The sequence below is a fragment of the Chiloscyllium plagiosum genome, unplaced genomic scaffold (genome assembly GCF_037043375.1).
Source record: "Chiloscyllium plagiosum isolate Xiang-an unplaced genomic scaffold, Cpla_swu_hap1 HiC_scaffold_22, whole genome shotgun sequence".
Taxonomy (NCBI): domain Eukaryota; kingdom Metazoa; phylum Chordata; class Chondrichthyes; order Orectolobiformes; family Hemiscylliidae; genus Chiloscyllium; species Chiloscyllium plagiosum.
In genome coordinates this window covers 52804487-52818115 of record NW_028270160.1, presented here as the reverse complement: position 1 = coordinate 52818115, position 13629 = coordinate 52804487, and the positions used below count along the sequence as shown (strand labels likewise).

The window sequence follows — 13629 nt, the reverse complement described above, 5'->3', positions numbered from 1 at the left end:
TAAGAGCTGCACTTTTAGAAGTTCATATTGGTCCCTTTTGAAAGCTTCTTATGATACCAGTGAAAGGAAATCATTTCTTTTGCTGCATAAATATTGTATTCCAGTGCATGAGTTTTACAGTTCAATCCTATGGAGGGTAATGGTGTTGAGCATTGTGTAGTAAACTTTATTGATGAAGCAGCAGAAGATGGTTTGACCTAGGACACTACCCCGAGGTACACCTGCAGTGATGTCCTATTGCTGAGATGACTGACCTCCAACAAGCACAAACATCCATTGAAGTTTCTCAGCAATTCCCATTAGCACTAATATACTTTTTATTAAAGTAGCAAATGGTGGAAATCTAAAATAAAAACAGTGAGTGCTGGAGAAACAAATACAATCCTGAGTCTAATAACTTCCTTAGAAGAGTTGATGCCAGACTTACTGAGTTTCTCCAGCGTTTTGTTTTGTTTATCCCATTGACTCTGTTTTTTTTAAGCAGTCCTTCATGCCATATTAGATCATATTGTGCCTTGATGTTAAACAGATTATGATGGCACATAATCAGAAGTAGCAATGATTAACTGATGAGGAAATGGGCACAGCTGCTAACCTTTACCCCCATGGGGAACACAGTCCTGGCAATTATTAAAGGAGCTACAACTGAGGTCTTGGCCATCAGAAGGACTGCAAGTATGGATGATGTTACTTTCTGACCAAATTCACCTTCTCACATTGCAATTCACTCACATCCTGTATTTTATAGTGTCATAGAGATGTACAGGAACTTGTCCATGTAGACAATTAATCTAGTCCCACTTGGCAGCACTAAACTCTTCCTATTCATATACCCATCTAGATGCCTTTTCAATGTTGTAATTGTACCAGCCTCCACCACTTCCTCTGGCAGCTCATTCCATACATGCATCACCCTCTACGTGAAAACATTGCCCCTTAGGTTCCTTTTAATCTTTCCCCTCTCGCCCTAAACCTATGCCCTCTAGTTCTGGACTCCCCCAAACCAGGGGTTTATCATGAATTACAAGCTTTAGGTGGTAAATATGGACTTCATATCTCCTTAGTACTACATGCCATCTCCCTCCCACCACCTTTACCCCTATGTTTTTAATGCTTTTGGTCACATAAGAATTGATGTGAGAGGTCAAAGTCCATTGGAACAATAAACAGAGCGAAGAAGAATCATGGGGGGTATAGATAGGGCTAATGCTGGATTGTTTTTCCCTAGGATGTGGGATTTTCAAGGGGGCATGTTTATCAGATGAGAGGTAAGTAATTTAAAAAAAAAGATATGAAGGGCAAATGTTTTCCAAAGAGAATGGTTCGCATGTGGAATGAACTTTCTGAGGTAGAGGTAGATGTGGGTACAGCTACAGTGTTTAAAAGACACTTTGATAAGTACATGGATAGGAAAGGTTTGGATGGATATAAGCCAGGAGCAAGCAGGTGGCATTAGTGTAGTTTGGGATTATGTTCAGCTTCTGAAGGGTCTGATTCCGTGCTGTATGACTCTATGATGCTAAGATGTAGCACTGTCACAATCTCACACCCTTGGCTACCACCTCAAATACTGATACTTTGTTTACATTAGAGACATGAGTGCCATGTAGAGCCATCTTTGCCAGTCTCTAAGGAGCTTCAATTGTGGCTGCTTGCCATTGAACAAGTGTTGGTCTAAATATGGTATGGAAGAGGTCAGCAAGTAGCTTAGCTCCTGGGGAAGAAATGCTATGTATTGTATCTCACTGGAGGGTGAGATCACACAACAAATTCTATTTCAAGAAACTTCGGTAAGATGTTTGATTACGCGACATGCAGTAAAAGGCTGCTGGGTATGCACACAATGCTGTAATGGCAGACCTCCAAGACCTTGTTTTCACTGAAACGTGGAGGAATCTGGATCTAACTTAGTGAAGGGCTTTTCGCAGAGAATGATGCGCATAATTTTCAATGGAGGTGGTGGCTAGCAGACTTGAAAATCAACAACTGGTGGCCAGTGTCTCACTTTCCATGGCACTGCAAGTGAAGCAGAAAACACTTGACATTTGAGTGCTGCAGTGGAAACTCAGTGAGGTTCTGAAAAATCAGATTGCAGTGGAGGTATCCTGTGAGGAAGACAAAGGTTCCGTGGAGCACAAATCTTCTGCCCTCTGTCAAGTGTCAGTATTTGTGCTGCTACTACTACCACTCAGCCAGTGCTCTATCTGTACCTGTCAGCTGGCTTAAACTGCTAGCACCACAGTGTTAGACAGTGTGGTCAAAAATGGACTTTCTAGGACCAGAGCTGCTTGAGATCATACAACACGGCTCCCTGCAGTCCCACAGAATGTTAGCACTCTTCAAGTAACCATGCTCAGATTGTACTGCGCTGAATCAATAGGATAAATAAATATACATGGAAACTAGGCACTGAGTGAATGTGCATGCTCAATTAGTTGATGTTTCATAGAATCATGCAGAAAGAGGCTATTCAGCCCATCAATTTTTCCACCCTCCCTCTGAAGGGCATCCAATCCAATCCCCCGAGCTTGCACATCTTTGGACTGTGGGAAGAAACCAGAGAACATTGAGGAAACCCTTACAGACATGGGGAGAATGTACAAATTCCGCACGGAGTTGTCTGAGGGTGGAATTGAACCCGAGTCTCTGGTGCTGTAAGACAACAGTGCTCACCACTGAACCACTGTGCCATTTATATTGAATATGATATGTCTTCCTTTAGAAATTTTATTTGACTTGTATTGTGCTCAATTTAATTCTGTGATGATGAGCGACAGAGCTAACGTAGGTATGAGGGTATTATTTACTGGGGAACTGGGATTGAATGTTGGGATTACATGATAATGAATGAGTCAATAATGGACAGCCTGACCAAAGAATGCTGTTTGATTTACTCCTTTCTTCCCCTGCGATTCTTCAGCTGCTCACATGTAATCAAGAGTAAGGATGATGGTGCGGCTATGTGACATGCAGAAGAGCACTAGAAATATTAACAGATACTGTGCTGAGCATTGTGCGGTTCCTCCAGAATGGTTCACATTGCTGAAGTAAAAGCATGTTTAGATATTGTTGCATGCAAGTTGTTCAAAAGTGCCGGGATTACACATTGCAATTAGTGGACATATTGTCAACAGATATCCTGGTAGCCACTCCTTAGTTTGTCATATTGCCTCGACCGCAGATGGCACAGGAGACTGCCATGGAATGAAGGCATCATGATGGCTACCAAAATATTGAGCATTGCCCTCCATACCTTGTTGTGTAAGTCAAACAGCAGCTGAAAATTTCAGGATTGGAATCAGTTTCACTTTAAACACATCTCAAAGTTGGGCATGTGACACTGTCAAAATAACATGACGTTGGCACCCGACTCAATTGGGAAGGTTGCACGCTTGCCCTAGATGCTTCCCTTTACCAAGAGAGAATGAAATATACTTGGCTGTTTTGGAATACGGAGCCTTATTGGCTTCCCTCATGCAACAACAGTAAGTGACAGACCAGGAGATGTTGCATTTTCCAGTTACTCAAACCTGGAAGAAGCCAGAAGCCTAATCTTTCATGGCTGCAGTAAAGTTGCCATTGGCATGGATGCCCTCATACTGCATGTGTCATTACAACTGGTGGCAGATTTTAGCAAGGATGTCCATAGCGAAGCTGATGGTTAGGCAGAAAATTGCTCCTCAGCAGTGTCTGTGAATATAGCCTCTGGCTGAGAGTACTTCCACTCTGTTCCCCACCCACTTTTATTCTTTTTCCACAACATGTCTTACGTTGCCACATCTACTCAATATCTATGTCATTATTGCAGGCCAAAGGGAATGCAAGTTTTGGAGGCCGTAGCTGGGAGTAAGTGGTTTTTATAATTTTTTTTGTCATGTAGTCCTGAAGCTTCTGCCACATCACATCCCACCACATCACATGCTGTAAACCTGAGCAGTAATAAACAACTTAGACTACAAAATACTTCCACAAGCACAACAAGAACCAGTAGAAATCAATCAACCACTACAAGAAAAGTTTTTATTAAAATAGCACCTTTAATATACAAACTGTTCCAAGTCCTTCATTACAAAGCGACAATTAGAAACCCAATAACATGGTGATACTCAGACAGTTTACCAACAACAATGCCTTGTACACTGAGGGAAATTTTAAGGATTATCGTAAAAGAAGAAAGTGAGACAGAGAGACAAAGACTTGCAAAGAGAGAACTCCAGAGTGTTGGAGATGAGTGAGCAGGCAGTGCAAACAGTATGAAGGGTCAGTGGTGTCAAGGTTCTGGCAGATGACAACAGAGACGTTGCAGGCAGTAGAAGGAGTGGTAGGAGATCGATGCAGTGACACAGATATCGTGAGATATCAGAAAGAAGGTGGTGGCACTTCTGCTGACTAAGTGGAGAGGGATATTCACCTTCTTCCTACATTGCTGTGCTCTCCTCCAGATATTCTGATATAAGTGTCAACATTAGACTAGGTAGCCTGGTCTGTTGTCAAAGCTTCCTCTGCTGGCCCGGGAGAAGATACAGTCTTAGGTTTGTACAACCTCTTCCTGCAGGACCAACATGATCTTGCCCTCTCAGCAAGGCGTCAATTTCCATGTCCAGGGCACTGCAAGGCGGCTCCCTGTCAGTACTTGTCTGCTTTAGGCTCAAGGTCTGTTGGTTATATCCTGAATTTGCTTGTATTGGCAAGTTTTTTGGGAATGATACATGGTACGGTCGGGCTGGAGTCAGATGTAAGGAATGCCGTAGGCATGGGGTCAATGGTTATTGAGACAAATATGGTGAAAGCAAGAAACTGGCAGCAAGAAAGCCAGTTAAGCTTAAGTCTGTGTTGCTTGATGCAACACAGACTTAAGCCAACAAAAAAAATATGATTCAGCCCTTAGAATTTGTTTTCTTTAATCTTTTAAGGTCTGTCCATGATGAACTCTGAATAAGTTGGCATGGATGGTGTAATGGCAAAGGGTGGTGGGTACGGGTGTAGATTGACAGGAATTCACACTCGTTGGCACAGAGGCTATGAAGTACAATATGAGGTGGATAAAGTGGCATAGGTTGTCATGAAGAATGTGAAGGGCAATGGGGATGGGTGGGAATATGGGTTGTCATGAATGAGGGAATGTGTGGGGTAATAGGGTAGAGACCTGCCCTTTGTTATCATTCTTTTGCAGTTGGGATGATGCACAGGAGCATCGAAGCTGGTTGATAGGCAGCCCACCCCCTACACCTACACACTCGACTTGCTCCTTGGCTATCTCCACACTGTTCAGGACCAAGTGTTCAAACTTCTCGTTTTTCACTTTGTACACCATTACTCATAGAAGTTAGTGATTGGTGGTATGAAGCTGCCTTCTGATCTTTGGGGAGTGGGCCATGCTTTCTTTGGAATGGATAATTTTACATTCACAAGGCCCTCAATGAAGAAAAATATGAGTTAGCAGCCAGAGTTGGTGTCTTTTTCTTTTATTTTACATGTGATTAGATTTTCTTCTAATTTCCCTTAAGTAGATAGGATGATTTGAACAAAGAAATCTGGAAGTCTGTGTTACATAGAGAGTAATCTTCCACAGTGTGCAATCTCTGATGATCCTTAACACCCAATACAGAAGAAATAAATCTCTGCGAGGAACCTTTCAACACGGTCGTGTGGTTTACTTTTCGCACAAATAAACGCACTAGATTGTGGTGAGCATATCTTCTCAATTGAAGCAGGAACTCACTGCATAGAAGCACAACAAAACAATGAGGAGGAGAGACGTAAGTTGCGCAGTCTAGTGATTTTAAACAACCTGTCACTTAACACTTGCACACGTTCAGTACAACTGCAAAGTAATTGTGCATTTAATTGCTGCTGATGTGACATCACACCATTGAAGCACATCCTGGCACCGTTTATACAGTAATATTGTTCACGCCCATCAGTTTTCATGCCCAATTTCTCTACAGCCTGGTTTATGTTGGATGAACGTTTGCAGGCGGCCTGGGGAAATAATTGGTAACAGAGTTTAAGATGAGAATGTGCAGTAAGAACTACGCTATGTTTTGTGCATTTGAGCTTTCTTACAGATGCTCTGTTTCTACCTGAAATGAAAAGCATTAACCAATTGCTTAATACAGTTGTTTCTATTCCAGGTGGCCATAAATATTGTAAATCCTTTTAAAACTGGTTGTCAAAACATCAATTATGCTTTTTTTTAACCACGTCTCTTTTAGTTTCGTGCTGAATCTAGAATATGGTGTGTGTTCCACGTAGGAATGCAGGAGCAAGAGTACTTAGCCCATAAGCTTCTTCCACCATTCAGCTAGATCGGATTTGTCTGAGTTGCAATATAACCCCATAAATCTGTGTCTTCATTTGCCCTAATTCTCTTATTATCTTTGGATAAATCCTGTAGGGTGTTAAAATACGCAACCAGAGGAGCTGTGGAAATGGATGGGAATTGCAATTGCTGATTACCACACAGGAGCAATTCATACTTGTCCAATGGATTCAGAATTAGCAACTGATTTAATGCAAAATATTGTTTGCAGTAGAAATTCACAAACTTTCCATATCATTTGTCAGTAGACCTGCTTGCCAACTTTCCTCTGAAAATACCTTGCTCCACTTTTTAGCAGAAATAGTTAACTTACATCCACCAATCTGCTACATTTGTAAACTTGCAATGAAATCAACCCCTATCCTTATTAATTCCAAAAGTACGACCCTAATTTGTAAAATCACTTTGTAACTTCATCCTTATGGTTTCAGTATCATCATGATGAATATACGTGGCACTAGTTCCAAGACTAATATATCCTTATTTGGGTCTGATGCCCAAAAACTGCTCACAAAGTCATGTGCAGCTCATAGTACCACACTTCAAAAGCAACTTCAATTATGTTGCATTATCTGTACTGACTCCGAATATGCTAACTTTGAATTGTTCACAGAGTCATACAGCACAGAAACAAACCCTTCAGTCCAACCAGTCCATGCTGAACATAATCTCAAACTTAAACTAGTCCCATCTACCTGCTCCTTGCCCATATTCCTCCAAACTTTTCCTATGCATGTATCTAACCAAATGTCTTTTAAACATTGTAATTGTACCTGCATCCACCACTTCACTCTGGAAGTTCATTCCACATGCAAAACACCCTCTGTGTAAAAAGAAAAATTCCCATCATGTCTTTTTTAAATCTCTCTCCTCTCACCTTAAAAGTGTGTCCCCTCATCTTGAGATCCCCCACCATAGCAAAAAAAACACCATTCCACCATTTTATCTGTTCCCCTCATGATATTAAAAGCCTCTATAAGGTCACCCCTCAACCTCTTATGCTTCAGTGAAAAAAGTCCCAGCCTATCCAACCTCTCCTTATAACACAAATCCTCCATTCCTGACAACATCCTGGTAAATCTCTTCTGAATCGAAAAATATGGTGCTGGAAAAGCACAGCCAGTCAGGCAGCATCTGAGGAGAAGGAGAGTCAAAGTTTTGAGCATAAGGTCTTAATCAGGAATCTCTTCTGAACCCTCTCCAGCTTAATAGTATCCTTTATATAAGTTGTTCCAAATAGACTGTGATTTTCTATATGAGATGTGAATTACCAGCTACCCTGAAAGATTCATAGCCCCTTTCCTTGTTGGAGATTTGAGAGCGTATTAACTAAAGATGCATAATTTGATTTGACGATTCTGTCCTGTTGGTTTCTCTGTGAAGTAAATCTACTTGCTCAACAGTTTTGTCACTGGAATGGCAAAGAAGCCCAGGACAATTCACTGAGAATATGGGTTTGGTGATGGTGAAATTCCAATTCGATAACATATGAACAAAAAGCTTGTCTAATAGCAACCATGTAACCATTGCCATTTATTTTTAAAAAATGGTTCAGTGGTATCCTTTAAGAAAGCAAATCTGTTGCCCTTACCAAGTTTGGGCCATTCATGACTCCACATGCTGGGCAATAAACACTGGCCTAGCCAGTGAGTTCTCATCATGTTCTCAGTTTCTATGCAATTGTTTCACCACGCCACCTCCCCCACACTGCCCCCCACAACTCCCATATTGAACCTGTTACATTTGGAGGAAACAATTAGGTATTCATGGAATGGAACCATCTGTCTCCCATTTAGACTGATAGAATTCCTACAATGTGGAAACAGGCCATTCAGCTCAATGAGTCCACACCGACCGTCCGAAGATCATTCCATCCAGACCCAGCCCACTACCATATCAATCTGCATGGTTAACCTAGCTAGACTGCACATCATTGGACACTATGGACAATTTAGTATGGTCAGTTTACCTAACCTGCACATCCTTGGACTGTGGGAGGAAACTGGAGCACTAAGATCCACTGTGCTGCCCCAAATTCCCTGACCAGGAAACAACCTGAGCCGTGCCACAAGAACATTGAATCCTAACCTCTAGACCACCAAGGAATGACATGCTACCATTGCTGTGGTAGGATTCAAACCCATGCCTACTTTGAGACTGAAGCTTACATTTAGCGCTTTAGACTTCTTGGCCGTGCTGACAGTTATATCATGAACTGCAGCCAATCCTCCCCGGAGTTTATCACCCTGACAAATGAATGACACACTTTGGTCTAGACAATACGAGACACAATAAAACTTGATATTTCAGTACAAGAACATCCGTGACATTTTTTGGGGCGCAAATATCCTGAACAGGAGATCTTGTTGAGACAAAGTACCTTGTCCAGGTTCGATCTGGCAGATGTACAATAGCAGGCCTTTAAGAAAATAGTTCAGGATGCAAAACAAGCATGGTACAAAGAATCCACAGAAGCTTATAAATAAATTACATGAGTGGGTAAAGATTTCACAGCAGGAATAATGAAGGAACTGGTTATTATTTAAATGTAGAAAGACTACAGAAATCCACACATCAGTAAGGTTTTCAGATTTCCTCATTTATGAATCACAAAAGGCTAGCATATATAGTTCAGCAGACAACAGAAGACAAATGGAATGTTTGTTTTTATTTCAAAAGGAACAGATTATAAATACATGTCTTGATACAGCTACAGTACTGTGAGCAATTAGTATCTCCTTCTCTAAGGAAAGATACATTGGCATTGGAAGCAGTCCAAAGAAGGTTCATTGGATTAATCCCAGCTATAGAGAGATTTTTGTATGAACAGAGGTGGAGTAGATTGGGCCTATACTCATTGGAGTTTAGAAGAATACGAGGAGTCCTTATTGTAACGTACAAAATTGGATTGATTCTGAGATTCATTCTCCATTTTGGGAGAGTGGAGAAGCAGAATAAGGGGTCACCTATTTAAAACAGAAAAGTGGAGGAATTTTGTCTCTGAGGACAATGAATGAGCACAGAGAGTTGTTGAGAAATGCATCATTAAATATATTCAAGACTGAGGAAGACCGATTCTTCATCAATGAGGGAATTGAGAATTATGGGGAAAAAGTAAAAACATGGAGTTGAGGATTATCACATCATGATCTCATTGGACAATGGAGCAGACACGATTGGCCGAATGGCCTACATTTGCTCCTCCATCTTGTGGTCTCTAGGAAATGGGGAAATATGGTCTGTTGATTCAAGGTGCTGGATGGAGAAATACTGTAGCAAGTTGGAGTTCACCCATTTTGTTACATTCAATGATGAGGCTTTTGGGTAAGAAATGTATTTAATTGATTGATATTTATGTAGCAATATTCAGTGACAGGTCAAATCTATGAGAATCTGCCAGCCTTAGTACAGATATGAAAATTATGACTCTCAGCGAATTTTCAATTATTCAACTTTTATTTTGGTTATAAAACTTTCTGTGGTAGAATAATTGTACTTCAAAAGTACCTTTAAATGTTGACTGACAAGATATTCCATTTATTAAATTTATAGAAGTTGTATTTTAACTTTACAGATTATCAATATGCTGCTGCAGTTCATGTGTAAAGTTTGCATTTTAGTGCTTTCATCACCCAAGCATTTCCAATTTTTTTTTACAAAAAGCTGTTAGAAAATGACAGAGCCATAATTCTTTATACACACACACACACACACAGATTTATTAAAATTTGTTGTAGCATTAAAACTAAGAAACAATTTCAGCACTTTTGAAATTGTGTGAAAATTAACAATGATGTTAAGGTTTTATTGCGGAAGTATATGGTTTGTAATTTTGAGGGACAGCCTCAATTGTGAAAAACCTTTAGTCCAACATTTAGCCCAAACACAATATTTAAAGTCGCATATGAGCCTAAAGAATCTGCCTGTTACTGCTAAGTAATTGACTTGTTGTTTAGATTAAATAAATTCAATGCTATTAGCTTGCTCTCTTTTTATATGGGAACCTCGAAGTACAATAATATCATGAATAAGATGGTGATAAAACTTCCATATTGAAATTCCAACTTACTTGAAAGAAAGTTAGATCAGGCAATTGTAAATGAAGGTGATTAAATCTGTTTCATGGCTCTTCCAGTTTTCAATTATTAATTTTAATGTGGTAAACATTATTCCTGTATCAATGGTTTAATCTACCTTCCTGTTAACTGAGACTCAACACAAACTCAAAATATTATTCCCCTCAAATTCCCCTTGAGCAATCGCATAGTTTGTCATCCACTCTGATTCAAAAATTGAGAAATTAAGGTTTGAACTTATGCCATAAATTATATTTTATCACTTATTAAAATTTCTTATTGTGTAAAATAGGAACACTTCTGGTGGACAACTTACAAATTACAGGCCATGCAGGCGGCTCAAATCCTACTATTGCTTTATCGTTGAAAGGCAACAATGACTATTGGGTCCTTCTGGATGCCATCAATCAGAGACTGTATTTGAACAGTACTGGCCGAGTTCTTGACCGAGATGTAAGTTATGCATGTGATGCTACACTTGATATTTGAACTGTGGGGAAATAAAATTGTATTGTTCATTTTGGAGGTAATTTCAACAGTTCATCTCTGACCTGTATTCATATTCAATGAGAATCCTTCCAAAATGAACTGATTGTGAAAATACCTTTGTATTTTTGTTTTAATTTTGCAAAATGCATAATCCACACACTCACTCACTCTCTCTCTCTCACTCACTCTAACTTTCTTTTTTCTCTCTCTGTCTTTTCTTTTCTCTCTTTTCCTTTCTCTCTCTTTCCTTTTCTCTCTCTCTCTCTCTCTCTCTCACTCTCACACACACCGTCTGTCTCTCTCTCTCTCTCTCTCTCTGTTCCACCACCACACACTCTCTCCCTCTTGCTCTCTCTGTTCCTATCTGTCTGCCTCTCTCTCATCCCTCTTTCTCTTTCCTGTGTGTTCTCTCCCACCCTTTCTTTCTCCTTCCCTCGCTCTCCTCCCCTCTCTCCTCCACTCCTCTCTCTTCCCCTCTCTCTTCCCCCTCTCTGTCCCTCTCCCCTCCCCTCCCCTCCCCTCCCCTCTCTCTCCTCACCTCTCCCTCTCTCTCCCCCCCTCCCCTCCCCCCACTTCTCTCCTCCCTATGCCCCCAGCTATTTATAATCTACATTTATGGGGTGGATACAGGGATAGAAGGCTCTAAAGCCAATCGGCAGATGGTACAAAAATAGGTGGGATAGTAAATTGCAGTGAGGAAATAAGAACCTTGCAAATGGATAAATAGATTTGGATAGTGAGCCAAAATGTGGCAGATGGAGTTTAATGTGGATAAGTGTGAGGTCATGCATTTTGGTTGGAAAAATGGAAAGGCATCCTATTTAACAGAAGGGGAGAGACTTCAGGATGCTCCAGTGCAGAGGGATCTGGGTATCCTTGTTCATGAGTCACAGAAAACACATGCAGGTACAGCAGATAAAAAAGAAAGTGAATGGGATGATAACTTTTATAGCTAAAGGAATAGAATATAATGGTAAGGAAATACTGTTGTGACTATACAAGACATTAGTGAGACCCCACCTAGAGTTTTGTGCACAGTTTTAGTCCCCTTAGTTGAGGTAGTCGCATTGGAGGCAGTTCAGAGGAGGTTCACTAAATTTATCCCAGAGATGAGGAATTTGTCATGTGAAGAGAGATTGAATAGTTTCAGTCTCTATTCTCTGTAATTTAGAAGAATGAGGGAAGATTAAATTAAGTTATTCAGGATGATTAAAGGTATGGATAAAATAGACATAGAGCGGCTGCTTCCTCTTGTGGAGTGTTTTAGGACGACAGGTCAGAGTCTTAGGATAAGGGGTAGCAAATTTAAAGCATAGTTGAGGAGAAACTACTTCTCCCAAAGGGTTGTGAATCTGTGGAATTCACTACCCAACAGATGCTGGACAGAGATTAAATTTAAGGAGGAGTTCAACAGATTTTTAATTGGTCATGGGTTGAAGGGATATGGAGAGAAGGCAGAAAAATGGGGGTGAGGAGTATATCAGCCATAATTGAATGGCAGAGCAGACTTAGATTACTTCTAGATTAGATTACTTTACAGTGTGGAAACAGGCCCTTCGGCCCAACAAGTCCACACCGACCCGCCGAAGCGCAAACCACCCATACCCCTACATTTACCCCTTACCTAACACTACGGACAATTTAGCATGGCCAATTCACCAGACCTGCACATCTTTGGACTGTGGGAGGAAACCGGAGCACCCGGAGGAAACCCACGCAGACACGGGGAGAATGTGCAAACTCCATACAGTCAGTCGCCTGAGGCGGGAATTGAACCCGGGTCTCTGGCGCTGTGAGGCAGCAGTGCTAACCACTGTGCCACCGTGCCGCCCACTTGATGGACTGAATGGCCTAATTGCACTCCAATACTTTATAAACTTAAGATAACCATTCAGGTGAACTCATTCATGCAAAAATTTAAAAAATGACCTATTTCTCCTTTCATGTAATGTACTTGTAATCGTATGTGTGCTTTTAGAAGTTGTTCAGGATTTTGTTTTGATTGCTGTTTCAAATTGTTGTCTTGATGTTTCATGAGACACTCATGTGTTTATTCAACTGTGATTATTTTTCCTCCCTGTGTTAAAGTACTTGTAACCTTCAATGCTAAATTCTGATGTCTGTAACATTCTGGATTTTTTAGGTCCTTGCAGAACGATGTTCATTTTTATTTGAAAGAGAGTGAAAAAATTTACTTAGCATGATATATTTTCTAAAACAATATATTGCCTTCTTTTGTTGTTTTTTTCCCAGTTGTTTTATTTTCTAGCTTATTATCATTTGTCTTGTATTTATGTTGCACTCTTTTATCCATTTGAGAAGTTAAAGGCTTAAATCTCCTGGGCTAATTAAGTATTTTTTCTTCACCTTTTAATCTTCATTCCTGTCAGATGAATATGATAATTTTTCATTTTCATGGAGGAATTGTAATCCTGGGATATAGCCCTTTTGAAGTCTAAGGTTATTTGCTTTTTCTCTTCAGCTGTCAAATTTCAATTCTCTTTCTCTCATCAATAGAAAAAAACCATTTTGCCACTGTATCTGACTTTCCAAGATATACTGCAATGAAAATGCACTTCACAATTTGAGTGATGGGCAAGGAATCAGAAATCGAAGCTGCATACCTTATATACTTTGGCTCAAAGAAAATACATTTGCCAAAGAGCACTTGTTGGCTATAACACTTCACATGTAACTTTCAGACAGTATAGAACTCCAAACTTATTTTGTGCCCAATAGAAA

The 13629-nt window shown here is 40.3% G+C and overlaps 1 protein-coding gene across 9 annotated transcripts in view; it reads left to right on the top strand.

The window, feature by feature from the left end:
* Positions 1 to 13629, top strand: part of pcdh15b (protocadherin-related 15b) — a 1538224-nt gene that overhangs the window by 993864 nt on the left and 530731 nt on the right. For all 9 annotated transcript variants that reach the window (XM_087999065.1, XM_087999066.1, XM_087999064.1 and 6 more), the window contains one exon: positions 10691 to 10851. In XM_087999065.1, the coding sequence (XP_087855191.1) occupies positions 10691 to 10851 (161 nt within the window). The remainder of the gene's footprint in view (positions 1 to 10690; positions 10852 to 13629) is intronic.